This window comes from Arvicola amphibius, chromosome 3 (genome assembly GCF_903992535.2).
Source record: "Arvicola amphibius chromosome 3, mArvAmp1.2, whole genome shotgun sequence".
NCBI lineage: Eukaryota > Metazoa > Chordata > Mammalia > Rodentia > Cricetidae > Arvicola > Arvicola amphibius.
The window spans coordinates 162,349,517-162,366,652 of NC_052049.1; the positions used below are offsets into that span (position 1 = coordinate 162,349,517).

The 17,136-nt window shown below is 35.0% G+C and overlaps 1 protein-coding gene and 1 pseudogene across 2 annotated transcripts in view; both read left to right on the top strand.

Annotated features, from left to right (window-relative positions):
- Atr (ATR serine/threonine kinase) overlaps positions 1-17,136 on the top strand; it is a 115,243-nt gene that overhangs the window by 90,229 nt on the left and 7,878 nt on the right. For both annotated transcript variants that reach the window (XM_038321928.2, XM_038321929.2), the window contains exons 36-43: positions 25-167; positions 2,230-2,327; positions 3,032-3,264; positions 4,849-4,983; positions 6,571-6,771; positions 8,310-8,453; positions 13,455-13,605; positions 16,861-17,017. In XM_038321928.2, the coding sequence (XP_038177856.1) occupies positions 25-167; positions 2,230-2,327; positions 3,032-3,264; positions 4,849-4,983; positions 6,571-6,771; positions 8,310-8,453; positions 13,455-13,605; positions 16,861-17,017 (1,262 nt within the window). The remainder of the gene's footprint in view (positions 1-24; positions 168-2,229; positions 2,328-3,031; positions 3,265-4,848; positions 4,984-6,570; positions 6,772-8,309; positions 8,454-13,454; positions 13,606-16,860; positions 17,018-17,136) is intronic.
- LOC119810968 lies at positions 1,388-1,582 on the top strand (annotated as a pseudogene).

Genomic DNA, 17,136 nt, shown 5'->3' on the forward strand with positions numbered 1-17,136 from the left:
ATATGTAGCCTGTCTTTTTCATAGGATGTAACCTCGTTTCTGCCAGAGTGGGAAGATGGACATTTCTACCTTGCCAAGTACTATGACAAATTGATGCCCATGGTAACAGACAACAAAATGGAAAAGCAAGGTGATCTCATCCGGTATATAGTCCTGCATTTTGGAAGGTGAGTATGAGAACTGCATGTTTGAGATTAAATATGAATGAATTTTATCACATACCATTGCATGTTCAGGATATTTTCTGTTTTACAAAACATGGATTCATTCCACCAACTTAACTGAGAGAAAATACTTTTCCTTCCTTTTTCTAATGTTTCATTTACCTTTATTTTACATGTATGAGTGTTTCTGTTTTTGTGAGCTCTAAATTCAATTTCATTCATTTTCATAGCTGTAATTACTAATAATTATGAATATCATTGCTTTTCTTTCGTTCATTTTTTGTTTTTGTTTTTCAAGACAGGATTTCTCTGTGTAACAGCCCTGGCTGTCCTGGAACTAGCTCTTGTAAACCAGGCTGGCTCGAGAGATTTGTTGTGGTGTGGTCTTGCCTATATAGCCTGACCTGACATCTTAGTCTGCCAGGCTCTCCTCCTGGGTACTGAGGATTAAATGTGTGGCACCATGCTCTACTCTTTTTCTTTCTTTCTTTCTTTCTTTCTTTCTTTCTTTCTTTCTTTCTTTCTTTCTTTTTTTGGCTTGGTTTTTGTTTTTTGTTGTTGTTGTTTTTTCGAGACAGGGTTTCTCTGTAGCTTTGGTACCTGTCCTGGCACTCACTCTGTAGACCAGGCTGGCCTCGAACTCACAGAGATCTGTCTGCCTCTGCTCCCTAGTGCTGGAATTAAAGGCATGCGCCATCACCACCCAGCATCCACACTCTACTTCTACTGCATACTTACAGCTGGAATACTTAAAATTTAGGAATTTTTTTATGCCGGCATTTAAAGTTTTTTTTAAAATTAGATTTTCTCACTTTATTCTATGTGTGTTTTGCCTGCATGTATGTATATGTCTAATGTATGTGCTTGGTGCCTATGAAGGCTAGAAAGGCATCAGATACTCTGGAAACGGGAGTTATAAATGATTATAAATCACTGTGTGGATGTTGGGCATTGATCCCTGTCCTCTGCAGGAGCAAAAGTGCTCTTAACCACTGAACTACCTCTCCAGCTCCTCTCTTTATATTTTTAAAGGAGTAAAAGTTAGCTATTATGATATATTCACTTGAATAACTGAATGCACCTTGAATAATTATTACTGCTTTAGTGTGAATGTTTGTCCTCAAAGAGTTTAATTTGAGAATGACACTTTAGATATATAAAACATTCAGGAATGTAATAGAATTTCTATGCAAATATAAAAATGAATGATACAAATATTTTAAAAACTTGTCTGGCAGGGGAAAAGTCATGATTACAAAGATCATGAGTATCGGGAAGATGGTTTTCCTGAGATAAGCTTAGCGAATATAAACCTAGCCATTATACTCTAGATTTGCTGATGCCTGTGGTTTCTCTAAATGTGGGAAACCCACTGCATAATTTGTGATAGTTAACACTTTTCTCCAGGAATGGATGGAGATATATATGCAGCATACCAGAAATAAAGCAGACACATCTAAAAGTTACATAGTTAGGGCAAGTCTGTGGTAAAAGCTCAGGCTTCTGGCTTTGTGATTATAAAAATATATCTCTTTCATGATCAACTGTAAAGGAACAAAACATAAAGAAAAATGTAGAAATGTAATTTCCCAGAAATAGAATGACTAAGGCTGACCAAAGCTTATTGCCATGGAATTCAAATGAAGGTACAGATTGTAAGGATCATTTGAATGAAGTATTAAAAGACTTTAACTCTTAAAACATCTGTTATTTCTAAAGCTAACTAAATACTTTAGCTAGAAAAGATGAACGGAGGGAATAACCTACTAGGAAGATACCTTTATTTCAGGGGCTGGGGTGTATTTCAGTAGGTAGGGTGATTGTTTAGCATCCATGAAGCCCAGGGTTTGACATGTGTCTGACTTAGGAGTTAGAAGCAGAGAATTCAGGGTCTCATCCTTTGCTACATACCGAGTTCAAGAGCATATAGATATACAGGTGATACCATAGTTTTTGTCAGAATGCTGTACATAACTGAAGTGGTAGTTTAAGATTTTAAATTCTAATTCATATAACCTAAAAAAGTACTCTGTGCTAATCATATTTCTCATTTATATAATTGCAGATCTCTTCAATATGGAAATCAGTTCATTTATCAGTCAATGCCACGAATGTTATCACTATGGCTTGATTTTGGTGCTAAGGCATACGAATGGGAAAAAGGTATAATTCTTTTTGTAAAAATTCTAAAGTATTAGGAAGAATTAGAACTTTGGTATAAAATAACATTTGGTATCACAATACCACTAGAAAACAGAAATTAATTTGATAATTAAAATGCTATAATCTTGTGAGAAACTAAGTATGAGGGCTGCAGAGATAGCTCAGCATTTAAGAGCACATACTGCTCTCACAGACTTGAGTTTAATCCCAGCACCCATATTAGGCAGTGGATCCAAGCTTCTGTCCTCCAGGTACCTGCTCTCATGTACACATGTGCATGTTACACGCACACACACACACACACACACACACACAATTGAAAAATAATAAAAGTAAATCTTAGGAAAAGAAATAAAATATGAAAAGAAGCAGAAAGATAGACTTTTAATGTAGTTATAATTCAGGAATGAAGTCTTATTTCTTGATAACCTTAACACTTTGAAAGATGTCAGTTTAAGTGTGTAATTTTCCTAAAATTTACAATGAATGATAAAAACAATTGCCTCTTAGACTAAATGCTTTCCTATTTGCATAAACTATCTATTAACAGTGAACTAGCTGTGGGCATGGAAATAATGTATTTTTTTTGAGATAATGTATTTTATAAGCAGTTTTTATCACATTTTTTTCTGTGAAATGAATTGATACATTGATGTTTATTTTTTTCCCCTGACTTAAACTCTTTTTCTTTTCCTTTCCCCTAGGTGGCCGTTCTGATCGAATACAAATGAGAAATGATTTGTCTAGAATAAATAGCGTTCTCACAGAGCACACAAACCGTTTAGCTCCGTATCAGTTTTTGACAGCTTTTTCACAGTTGATCTCTCGAATTTGTCATTCTCATGATGAAGTTTTTGTTGTCTTGATGGAAATAATAGCCAAGGTGTTTCTAGCCTATCCTCAGCAAGCCATGTGGATGATGACAGCTGTGTCAAAGGTAGTACATTAGTTAGTGACCACAGTGTCTCCTAACACTTATTATGGCCTAGATTTTTAAAGAAAATACATAAATAAAAGTTCCAAGGTTCTGACCTATATTGTTAGCAATTTTTAAATACTTTCTAACAGAGAAAAATATTACCTTGTTTAAATATTTTTAAGATACTTATCATATGAAAAGAAGTGACCAATATGTTAAGATTAAAGACTTGAACATATGTTTTCCTCATGAAGTTTTTAGTGAATAGTTGTAATAACCAGTATTTTAAAGATTTGTTTTATGTGTATGAGTATTTTTCTTGAATGTATGTTTGTACACCATTTGCATGCCTGGTGCCCACAGAGATCAGAAGAATGTGCTAAGTCCACTGGAGTTGATAAACAGTTGTAACTTGCTATGTGAGTGTTGTAGATGGACATTTCTGTCCTGCCAGGTCCCGCAGCTCTTCAGTCCCAGATAGATAGACAGAGGTTTATATTCATTGTAAACTGTTTGGCCTATTAGCTCAGGCTTATTACAATCTCTTACAGATTAAATTAACCCATAATTCTTACCTATGTTTAGCCACATGGATTGGTACCTTTTCTCAGTAAGTCAGTCTCATCTTGCTTCCTCTGCTTCTGGATGACAGCTGTGTCTCTGCCTTTCCTCGTCTCAGAATTCTCCTAGTCTGGTTGCTCTGCCTATACTTCCTGACTGGCTACTAGCCAATCAGTGTTTTATTAAGCCAATATGAGTGACAAATCTTTACAGTGTACAAGGTTATGATCATTATGCTACAGTAGTGTGCAGGGAATTGAACCGAGGTCCTCTGTGAAAACAAGTGCTCTTAATCACTGAGTCATCTCTCCAACCCTATGATAACTTTCTTTTCCTGAATGTTTTAATTTAAAATACTTAGTCTAATACTGAAACAAAGACTACATAATTAAAGCTCATTAGTATATTTAGTAGGTAATATATAAAATTTAGTATGCAGATAAAAAAATTAAAATTCAGACTATTCATTAGTATTTTCTTATAACTTATATATATTTTCTAATCATATAACAGTAAATTTAAATGATAATTTTATATTTTCACCTAAATATTAAATAATTAACTTTAACAATTGATAAATTGTATTAATTTTCTTTGAAGACACATTTAATAGTTATATAAAATTGTAAAATAGCTCTATCCATTAAATCATTAAGCTTTTCTTTGTTTTATTTTCCTTTTTTCTGTTTTACTACATATCAAAATAACAGATTATTTCTTCAATGTAGATTCTTTCAAGGGAATTCACAAGCTATTAAGACAGGGTTTCTCTGTAGCTTTGAAACCTGTCCTGGAACTAGCTTTTTATACCAGGCTGGCCTTGGACTCACAGAGATTCGCCTGCCTCTGTTTAAGAGTTCTGGAATTAAAGGCTGCACCACTATTTCCCGGTGGATTAAAATTTCTTTATGGCTTTTGATGTTATCAGATTGATTTCCTGTAAGCTTATCATTATAAACTCACCTCATGAATATTCTCTTTAGTTTATTTTTGCCAATCAGATTTCATATTTAATTGAATTTACTCATTTTTAATTGACAGTCTTCTTATCCCATGCGTGTGAACAGATGCAAGGAAATTCTTAACAAAGCTATCTATATGGAAAAGTCTTTAGAAAAGTTTGTTGGAGATGCAACTCGCCTAACAGACAAGCTGCTAGAATTGTGCAACAAATCGGTAATGTCACAGATCTTAGTGATTATCAGCCAATGTTAAATGTTATACAGAAACTTACATGTGATTTGAGCTGATTCTTTTCATTAAATTAAGATTTTTAAGTATGTCAGTATACATGGATCAAAATGTATCGAATAATATATTTTAATGAATTTTTTCTACCTCCCCTCCCTTCCATTCTTCATAGTACTAGAGATTGAACCAGAAACCTGATCTTGCCAAGCAAGGGCTTTACCACTGAGCTACATCTCTATGTCTGTATGATTTATATAATAAATCTATTTTTTAAACTTGTAACATGTCCCTCTTTCAGATGTCCTTTATATTTCTGAATTTTTTTGAAAATATAGTTTTATTAATTATCAAATAGTTTTAAGTCAAAGAGTAAATCAACCATAAAAATATATGTAAAATGAATTAAAGCAGCTGCTAATTATGTTGTCATTTCCTTAAGCTTTGAAAACTTGTCTGTTAACCCACATATGTGATAGGAAAGAGAATTTTTTTTTTTGTTAGTCTTTGCCTTTTTGTAGTGTTGGATTATGAAACCCAAGGCCTTATGCATAATGGGCAAGCACTTAACATATGAGATCTAACCCAAGCCCTTGATTTTCATTTTTTTAGTATATTTTTCAGTGCACAGACACTTTATTAGTAACAAAGATTACTAATAGAAACCTGCCTTGAATCGCTGAGAGATTTGTAGGAAAATAAGCAGATGGCTATCACTTAGAGTAAAAAGTATTATTTTCAGTATACTTATGACGGAAGTAGGAAGGTGGTTAAAGGAGTGGATCACTGTTCTGTGTGAGGAATTAGGGAAAAAGGCAAAAGAACTTAGGGGAGATAAAAGTGTGTGGGGTAATTATTAAAGAGAGAGGTTCTTTGTCTGGCAAATAGCTAGTGTTGTTTGCCAAATAATCAAAATCCATTAACCATTCCTAGGTAGAAAGATACAGATGACCCTATTCTTCTACCTCCTCTCATGAATACATCCTCAAAAAGTATAGTCTTTCGTTATTTCCATCAATTCTACTTGACCTCTTATGTACTTGGCACTAGGGAAACTTACTTTTTAGATATCAGCCTTGTAAGGTACCACTTTATGTCAAGTGCTTAGTTCTTCATCTGAAACCTTTATGGCAAACTACACTTAGGAATTTAATTCTTTTTCTGATTTTAAAGGTATTCATACTTTATATTGGATATTGTAACTGATGATAATCTGCTGGCATATCTCCTAATCAAACACACATTGCATTCATCTTTACACTAAGAACTTCAGGTATCATTTTGTTGCCAAATGAGATTTGATGACCAAAAGAAGTTATTACAGATTTTCACATGTCTCATAATAGATCACTGGTTTCTACTCACCCCCTCCTGTTTAGACACACTATGATAGAGTCATGTCATGGGGTAAAAGAGGTAGTAGGTCTACATGAGGTGACTTAAAATACTTAGGACAATGTGGTGCTGAGCAGTTGAGATTGTAAAAATAAAGTGTTTACTGTGCCTAAAGTTCTCTAATTCAAGGTAAACTCAGAAGAATTGAAATGTACTATTTGTTGGTTTTTCTTTTCTCAGGTTGATGGAAGTAATTCTACATTAAGCATGAGCACTCACTTTAAAATGCTTAAAAAACTGGTAGAAGACCCAACGTTTAGTGAAATCCTCATTCCTTTGCAGTCAGTCATGATCCCTACTCTTCCATCAATTTTGGGTGCCCATGCTAATCATGACCCATTTCCTGGGCATTGGGCCTACCTTGCAGGCTTCGATGATGTGGTAAACTTCAGTTTTATATTACTATAATTTTTAAGTGTAGTTAAACTTGCAACTTCAAATTAAGCTAAAAATCTCAGTGAGTTTATTTGCAAAGAAAATCCTAGAAGTGTAGAGAAATGGAACTGTCTTGTTCTGTGGTACAAAGGTAAGTGATAAGAATCACAACTGCCTTCACATGCACATATTTCACGATGGCTGTTTTTACAATTTTATTTTCCTATATTTTCTTTTGTCTTAAAAATGGAGAGTGGGTGACAAAATATGTTTGATTTGCTTCTTATGAGGAAACAAAATTCAGATAACTTTTTGTCTGTGTGTGCACAAGTTAATGTGATCAGGTGCCACAGCCTGCAGATGGTCAGAGTATGACCTCAGGTGTTGGTCCTCACCTTCCACTTGTTTCAGAAAGAGTTGCACGCTAGGTGGTCCATGAGCCTCCCACAGTTCTTCTGGCTCTGCTCGATTCACTGTAAAGCACTGGATTCCAGACATGCTCTACACTCAGGTCTTCACACTTGGGTAGTCAGTGCTCCTCTCACTAAACATCACCTCAGCTGTCATGTTTTGTACTGCTGCTGGTAATGAGCCTGTGGCCTCTTCCCTGCTAGGCATAACCTTTCTTCTATTCCACATGCCCACCCATGAGATGTGGCTGTAAATGTATGTTTATTTTAAGGAACTAGTGCTGAAGTAATTTTAGGGGAAAGCTTTTGAAATCTCCATATTTATTCTGAATTTTCTATGGCTTAAGAGATTTTAAAACTGTTTTGAGAGTCATTTCATTGTACATTTAAATAATCATGTTTTGTTTTTAACAAGTATTTTTTAGTTTACTCATGACTTAGGCTTCATTTTGGAGAAGATATTTTTAAATTATTTTTAATTTATAAACTTATTCTTTGAACATTTATATAATGTATCTTGATAATACCTTTCCAACATTATGATAAACATTTTTTTTGCTATGTAAAATTTTGTGACTGCTTTGCAAGGACTACCTGAATATGCATTATAAGTACCTGTTTGTCGACAAAGTCATGATTTTGGTTTTAGGAAATTTTCTTTTTTGTTTGTTTATTTATTTATTTATTTATTTATTTTTACTTCATATCCATTACTAATATTTAAGAAACTAGCTGTATCACTCCTGTCTCTACCTCCCTAGTGCTGAAAGATGTGGGATCCCAAGTGCTGGGATCACCTTAGTGTGAGCAGTTTCTCTTTCTGACAGATTCAATCTCCTGTAGCGCAGGGTGACCTTAAACTAACAGAGATCCCTCTGCCCCTGTCTCCTTAGTCCTGGGATTAGAGGTGTATACCACCACTCCCTGGCCTCTAGTGACTTAGCTTTGTACTCTGATCTTTAGGCAAGATTTGTTAAAACAAACAAGATATCACTACAGAAATTTTGAAATACTAATTTACTACATACTCCTCCTTATTCTTTTTAATATGATGCATAACTCAGTATTTATTATATTCAAGTTTAACAAAGAATGTCAGCCTTGTCTTAAATGTAACACTCATTATTTTTTTAGGTAGAAATTCTTTCTTCTCTTCAGAAACCAAAGAAGATCTCTTTAAAGGGCTCAGATGGAAAGTTCTACATCATGATGTGTAAACCAAAAGACGACTTGAGGAAAGACTGTAGACTAATGGAATTCAATTCTTTGATTAATAAGGTTGGAAATAGTTTGCATTTTTATAGATTGTTTTTATTATTTTCAATATGTTTTTGTGTGTGTCCACATGTATGTGCACATGCGTACAGGTGTCTCCGAAGGCCAGAGGCCTGAGATTCCCTGGAGCTGGAGTTACAGATTGCTATGAACCACCTGAGATGGGAACTAAGAACTGGATTTGGGTTCTCAAGAAGTGCAAGTGCTTTTTACCTAAGCCCCATTACTTTTATTTTGTAATTAGGAAAATAATTATATTAATATGAATTTCTCAGTAGGTAGTTAGATCACTCTTGAAATGTATGCTTTCATTTTTTCATTTTAAAAATTTATTTTTATTTTATATGCATTGGTGTTTTGGCTTCATGTACGTCTGTGTGAGGGTGCCATTCCCGGAACTGGAGATACAGACAGTTGTGAGCTGCCATGTGAGTGCTGGGAATTTTACCCAGGTCCTCTGGAAGATCTGCCAGTGCTCTTAACTGCTGAGCCATCTCTCCATTTTCTCATTTTTTTATTTTTGTTCAAATGAACATATTATCACTTAAATTAAGTATATATTTCAGTGTTGAGTGAATTCACATTGTTGTGCAACCATCTCCATACTTTTCAAAGATTTTATATTAATATTCCAAATTGAAATTGTCTATTAAACCATAATTCTTCATTTCATCTCTCAATCAGTCTTTTAACAACCACAATTCTACTTTCTACCTCCAGTAGGTCACCACTTTAGTACCTCATATAAAAGTCCTTTTGTGACTGGCTTGTTTCACTTAGCAGCATCTCTTTAAGATTCAGAGTTTCCTTCCATTTAAAAGTGAATGATATTGTAATTAAAGAAAATTCTACATTTTCTTTTTCTATTTATCCATTATGAATGCTTGGCTTTCTCCCATGTGATATTTTGAATGAGTATATCAGTATTTGTTCAAGTTCCTCTTGTCAGATTTTTATGTATATACATAGATTTCAAATGTCTACTTCAGTTAACTTTTAACAATTGTGATTCTGTTTATAGAGAAGATTATAAGACATTATTTTTTAAATTATTTATTTAACTTATTTCATGGGCATTGGTGTGAAGGTGTCAGATTCCCTGGAACTGGAGTTACAGACAGTTGTGAGCTGCCATGTGGATGCTGGGAATTGAACCCGATCCTCTGAAAGAGGAACCAGTGCTATTAACCTCTGAGCCATCTCTCTAGCCCCTATAAGTCATTATTTAATGAAGGAAAATATTTTCCATTTAATGGTTTTGTATAAAAAGTATCTCCAGCACTCAGGAGGCAGAGGCAGGCGGATCTCTGTGAGTTCGAGGCCAGCCTGGTCTACAAGAGCTAGTTCCAGGACTGGCTCCAAAGCTACAGAGAAACCCTGTCTCAAAAAACAAAAAATAAAAATAAAAATAAAAAAATAAAAAAAAATAAAAAACAAAAGAACTCTCTACTTATCTAGATTTACTCTTTCATTTTCAGTCCTAGAAAAAAATAAAAGCGGGTTCTGTTTGCATTACTGTTCAGAAGTAATCATGAGCATTTTTTTCCTTCCTATTGGTTAAGTGCTTGCTGTTTCAAAGAAATATGGGAAATCTGCTTCAAGGCTTAATATTAGCAGGAGTGGTGGTGGGAGTACCATTTATGAGCCTGAAGAAGGAATGTTTCCAGCATAGACAGGCTACAAATAAGCTTGCCCTTGATTTAAATGTAGCATTCATCATCTTTAGGTAAAAATTCTTGTTTCTGTTCAGAAGCCAAAGATCTCTGTTAAAAAAGTCAAATGCGGGGCTGGAGATATGTTTCAGAGGTTAAGAGCACTGACTGCTCCTCTAGAGGACCTGAGTTCAATTCTCAGCACCACAGGGCAGCTCACAGCTATCTCCGATTAACTTCAGTTCCAGACCTGACACCCTCACCCAGACATATTTGAAATGAAGGCAAAATACCAATGCACATAAAATAAAAATAAATAAACAAAAAAGTTTAAAAAGTCAAATGCATCATGATATGTAAGATAAAAATGACTTTAGGATGGTAGACTAATGGAATTCAATTTTTTGATTAGTAAATTTTGTAAACAAGACCCAGTCTCAAGATAAAAAGTCAATTATATAGTCTTGTCTATTTTGAATTATTCTTGAGCCAGACATTTATAACTACATAGCATAAACAGTTATGGGCTGAGAAAGTTGGATATGAATGCTGAGGTCTGGGCTTAAGCTTCCCCTGCCCCTCCTCCCAAAAGACAATAAAGTTAATACTATATGATCACTTCAAAGGCAATATAGTGAGAACTAATTTTTACTTAAAATGTTACTTGGATAAATGTTTCTTCATAGATGATTAAACCCTTAATACCAGAACTCTTTCAATGTTTTTCTAATTTAAGTGTCAGATTGGCTGGCTTTAGTTTGTTAACTTCATTGTAGTAAGTTTTAATACTATTGTTAAGGTTTCCTGTGAGCATAGTCAAAGAAAAACAAAGTTTCTAACCACATTGGTTAGACACCAATTTGTACATGAGATTATGTCATACTGTTTGCTAGCATTGGTGACAACTACTTATTCTTAAAGGTTTTTTTGTTTGTTTTGCTGGGGTTGGGGTGCTTCTTTCGTTGTGTTTTTGTTCTTTTTACTTTTTAATTTGAGGTACCAGATTGTCCTTGAATTGGCTTTGTAGCCATGGGTGACCTTGTAGTCTGGATCTCTTGTCTCCACCTCTCAGTGCTGGGATTTCCGATATATATATATTTCCCGACTGGCTTGAATGGTGTTTTATGGTCAGTTGATCGTGTTTCTGAGAGAAACAGGGTAATTGTTAGAAAAATGTGCTAAACTTCCTTCAGAAAGTTCCAGAATTAAACATTCTACTTTTTGTCCGTACCTGATATATCAGGATTCATCAAATGAGACGTAACGCTTTCTACCAGATGATAACTTTGAAATAAAACTGTTAAAATTAAAGACTATGAAGCCGGGCACTGGTGGCACATACCTTTTTTTTTTTTTTAACTTTCCCACCAGACCAGGGTGCTATAATATTTCTTTGTATGCTTTTCTCTTTCTTCCTTTTAAAAATTAATACAACTTTTCTAAGGTATGATGTGCATGCAGAGATGCTTAAATTTTTGCAGTATATAGTCATATATTTTGTTGCCTTTTTTTATTAAAAATTTCCACCTCCTCCCATTTCCCTTCCCCTCTCCCTATTCCTACTCCCCCTCCCTCTCCATTCCAAAGAGCAGTCAGGGTTCCCTGCCCTGTGGGAAGTCCAAGGTCCTCCCTCTCCATCCAGGTCTAGGAAGGTGAGCATCCAAACAGACTAGGCTCCCACAAAGCCAGTACATGCAGTAGAATCAAAACCCAGTGCCATTGTCCTTGGCTTCTCAGTCAGCCCTCATTGTCAGCCATGTTCAGAGATTCCGGTTTTAATTTAATTTAAATTTAATTTTAAATTTAAATTTAAATTAATTTAAATTTAATTTTAATTTTAAATTTAATTTAATTTAATTCTGGTATTCCTTTAATACCAGACGAATCTCTGTGAGTTCGAAGCCAGCCTGGTCTACAGAGTGAGTTCCAGGATAGCCAAGAGAAACCCTGTCTTGAAAAACAAAAAAAAAAAAAAAAAGGAAGGAAGGGAAATTTTAATATCATACAACTCTTGCTTTTTTCTTAAGTTTTTACTATAATTATTTTATTTTTTGATATATTCCATCATTTCCCCTTGAAGGGGAGCATTATCAGCCTAGACAAGAGAATTTAAACTGTATATACACAGATATTACATGCATTAATAAGGTTTTTTTATAATTTTTTTAAAAATTTATTCTCTCATATGTTGCATCCCAAATGTAGTTTCTGTTCTCCCCTCCCAGTGCCTTTCCCCCACCACATCCCTCTCCCCACCACATCCCTCTCCCCCACCACATCCCTCTCCCCCAGATCTACTCCTCTTTTTCCCTTCAGAAGAGGGCAGGTCCCAAAGATATTAATAGATCATGGCATGTCAAGTTATACTAAAACTAGGTACTTCCCCTCATATCAAGGATGAACAAGACAAGCCAGTAGGAGGGGAAAGGTCCCAAAAGCAGGCAAAAGAGTCAGAGACAGCCCCCTCTTCCACTGTTAAGAGTCCCCCAGGAACACCAAGGTATACAACTGTAACATGTATGCATAGGGTATATGTCAGACCCATATAGGCTTCCTGTCTGTTGAATCACTGTGAGTATCAACTGGTTGTTGATTCTGTTGGCCATTTTATTGTGATGTCTTGACCCCTCTGTCTCTTATAGTCCTTCCTTACCCTCTTCTGCAGGATTCACCAAGCTTTGCCTAATATTTTGATGTGGGTCTCTGCCTTTGCTCCCATCAATTGCTGGATAAAGCTTACCTGATGATTATCCTAGGCTTTTTTGTTTTAAATAGATAGTATGATTCCTTATTACTTTTTCAGTGTTAGGAAGATAATAGTAAGGATTTCTTTTAGTTTTTAGATAAAATTAAACATCAATATCTATGCTTAAATACTTAACATTAATGATATCTGTAATGCAGGAGAAAATAAAACAATAGTATTTTGTTGTTATGGCTACAATTACTGTCTTTCAAATATGGTATTCTGTTACATTCATAGTGAAGAATTAAAAAGAAGTGGTTCCAGCCGGGTGATGGTAGCACACACCTTTAATCCCAGCACTCATGAGGCAGAGGCAGAGGCAGAGGCAGGCAGATCTCTGTGAGTTCGAGGCCAGCCTACAAGAGCTAGTTCCAGGACTGGCTCCAAAGCTACAGAGAAACCCTGTCTCAAAAAACAAAAAAAAAAAAAAAAAAAAAAAAAAGGAAGAAAGGATGGAAAGAAGTAGAATAGGGACATGACCCTATAGCTTCCTCCTCTTTCAGAATTATTCATTAAAAGCTTCCATCCGCACTTTCCTAGGAAGTGAACAATATTTGACATAATATGAATTTGAATTCTATTTTTTCATTTCTATGTTTTTCCCAGAGTCTAAGAAAAGATGCAGAATCCCGTCGAAGAGAACTTCATATCCGAACATACGCAGTCATTCCACTGAACGATGAGTGTGGGATTATTGAATGGGTGAACAACACTGCTGGCTTGAGACCTATTCTTACCAAATTATATAAAGAAAAGGGTATTATATTCATTTTTACAGTGGAAGTGTATACTATGAATTTGTTAGCTACAAGCAGGTGAAATACAAATGTAATACTTCTTTATCATAACAATGCACATATTTTACTTAAACCTAGTGAACTTTATATTCTATATACAAAAGCATGTAAGGTCTTCTTTCTTTTTTCCTTCCTTTGAACTCTTTTTTCAATGGGAAAAACTTTTGAGGTTGCTTACAAGAAAAAAAAAACCCTGAATATTTTATTTTTCTGAAGTATTTATTTGTTAGCAATTCTGAAATTATTTCATGTGCCTTTAGCAAATAAGTAAATATTCTATGAATATGAGCATTTTCCTATTATCAGAGAAAGGGAAGTATTTGGTTAGATTAGAAGACTGACCTAACTTGAGGTAACTTTTGCAAAAATAATATTGATAGTTATTAATTATAATTCAGGAAATAAAATAAGTATACCTTTATACTGATGTAAACAAATACTTTCATAAGTGAATAGAAAAAGCTCTTTTTTATATTAAAATTGTAATGGATAAATGCAGGACTGAGGAAATAAAATATTACTAACTAGCAAACACCATAGGAATTGATGTCATAGGCAATGATTGTAAATGGGTCAATGTTAATTAAGTGTGGTGTTGCTTGCCTATAATCCCAGCACTCAGGAAAGCCAAGATTGGATGGTTATGAGTTTAGTGTCAGCTGTGGCTGCAGAATGACACTATGTCTCAAAATTTTAAAAGAATAAAATAAGGCAAACGTATGGTAAGAAACAGGTCATTTGTGGTCTCAAATCCTTTTTCCTGAGTTACTTGTTAATTTTGAAGAGAAAAGCATAGGAACTTTATAATACAGAAAAATAACTGATCAGATTTCTGTATTGTTACATAGCTATTTTCTGTTATTGTTGTTTTGTTTCTTTTTGATATAGGCTCTTACTATGTAGACTAGGATGGCTTCAAACTCAGAGATCCACCTGCCTCTGCCTCCCAAAGTGCTGGGCCTATAGGTGTGCACCTCCAAACATGCCTCTTTTTTTCTTATTTGACTATTTTAGTTAACAATTCCATACATGTATACAGTATATTTTAATCTTTATCTTTTTAAAAATCTGTGTACATGTGTTCACAGTATGGCAGAATTACAGTGTGCATGTAGAAGGCCTGAGGTGACCTACAGTGTCAGTCTTCACCTTCTGCCTTCTCTGGGACAGCGTTTCTTGTTGCTGCAGAGGCCAGGCTACATGGCCTTGGGCTTCCAGAAATTCTCCAGTCTCTACCCCCATCTTGCTCTGGGAACACTGGGATGATAAACATGCACATCTGCATCCAGCGTACTTGTGTTCCAAGGATCTGAACTCAGATCCTCGTGTTTATAAAGCAGGCAGTTCAACCATCTCCCTGGCCTGAGTTTCCTTTTGTCTACTACAATAATACCAGTTCTTAGATTATTGAATTATAATTCTACCTTAATGAACTCTTCTTAACCTGGTTCTGTCTGCAAAGACCATGTTTTCAAATAAATGAACAAATTTTTGGAAGGTTTTGTTTTTTAGACAAGGTCTCACTATGTAGTCCTGACCATCCTGGTACTTACTTTGTAGACCAGACTGGCCTTGTACTCACAGAAATCCTCCTGTCTCTTGCCCCCTGAGTGCTGGAATTAAAGTCATGTGCCACCACCCAGCTATTTAACATACTTTTTTAAGGAACACAATATAGTCCATAACAATTAGTACTGATAAATTACTATAGTGTGGGTATTAAACTAAGCATGTTCTATAGATCATTTCATTGTTATTATTAACAAGCCCAACTATCTAAATAACTAGTTAAACTTCACATGGTGAATGAACATCTGGAACTGAAAAAACTCGTTCAAATGTTAAAGATTCATCTTATAAGTAGAACCATACAACAAATGAGGCTGAAAATCTCAAATCAGATGCTTGTCCATAAGAAATAGTATCCAGATGACTTTCAGTCTAAAGTTAAGAATCAGTAACATGTCAGCACCAAGCATGTTAGCATACACCTTTATTGCCAGCACTTGGTAGGCATAGGCAGGTAGATATCTGTGAGTTCAAAGCCAGTCTAGTCTACATAGTAAGTTCTAAGACAGCCAGGGCTCCATAGTGAGGCCCTGTCTCACAACAAACATACAAAATTAGTTACATGCTAGGCATGGTTGAATTCCTTTAATCTCTTAATCCTCTCCCAGGAGGGAGAGGCAGGCAGGTCTCTTTGAGTTTAAGGTTGGCTGGTCTACATAGTGAGTTCCAGGCTATCTAGAGCAACATAGTGATACCCTGTCTCAAAAAAAAAAAAAAGAAAAGAAAAGAAAAGAAACCAGAGGCAAAAACATATAGGGTATAGTGGCACAATATCAGCACTCAGGATGCAGAAGAATGATATGCAAAAGTTCAAGAACCACCTGGTTTACAAAATAAATTTCTTAAGTTCCAAGCTACCCCTAGCTATAGAATGAGACCTAGATTTAAATAACAGTAGTAATGGTAACTGTCTTTGTTAGAGTTTCTATTGCTGTGAAGAGACCCCATGACCACAGCAACTCTTATAAATTAAAACATTTAATTGGGGTAGATTGCTTACAGTTTCAGAGGTTAAATCCATTATCATGATGTAGGGAGCATGGCAGTGTGCAGGCAGACATGGTGCTGGCCACATCTTGATCAGAAGACAACAGAAAGTGGACTGAGACACTGAACAAAGCCTGAGCAAAAGACATCAAAGCCCACCCCCACAATGACATACTTCCTCCAACAAGGCCACACCTATTTCAACGAGCCCACAGTAACCCAAGAATTTCATAGACTAGCTTTAAATTATTTCAGAATACCAGTGTGTCCTTCTAACTGGTGGTTCAATTTACCCCAATATGACATCTTGATAAAATAGGTTACTATAATTTTGGTAAGGGTAGCAGCATTTTCACAGCCCAGAGTGATCACCTTAATTTTTTTGGATCTTATATTCTGGAGTTATTTGATCATAATTTTTTTTATTTGTTTCCATTGATGTCCATCAATGGAAATATTGATAAATACTAAAGAAAAATAATAGAGTTTATTATTTTGTTATGCTGTCAAGTTATAACCATTTAGATGCATAACTGGTATTTTTCCATTCTTTTCAGTTGGAGTAAAACCTGACACTTCAATAATATTTTAACAAAAATTATTTTTGCTTATTTTCTAATTTGGCTGTGTGAACAATTTAAAATCATTCTGCTTTGTAGGCGTATATATGACAGGAAAGGAGCTTCGCCAGTGTATGCTACCAAAGTCAGCGGCTTTATCTGAAAAACGCAAAGTTTTCCGAGAATTACTCCTTCCCAGGCACCCTCCTGTTTTTCATGAGTGGTTTCTGAGAACATTTCCTGATCCTACATCATGGCAAGTTACCAAGAATATAATACATTATTATGGTTGAATGTTTATTTTAAAATTTTGATTTTTTTTTTTTTTTTTTTACTAAATCTGGCACAAAGTATTTAACAAGCATTGTATTTCTT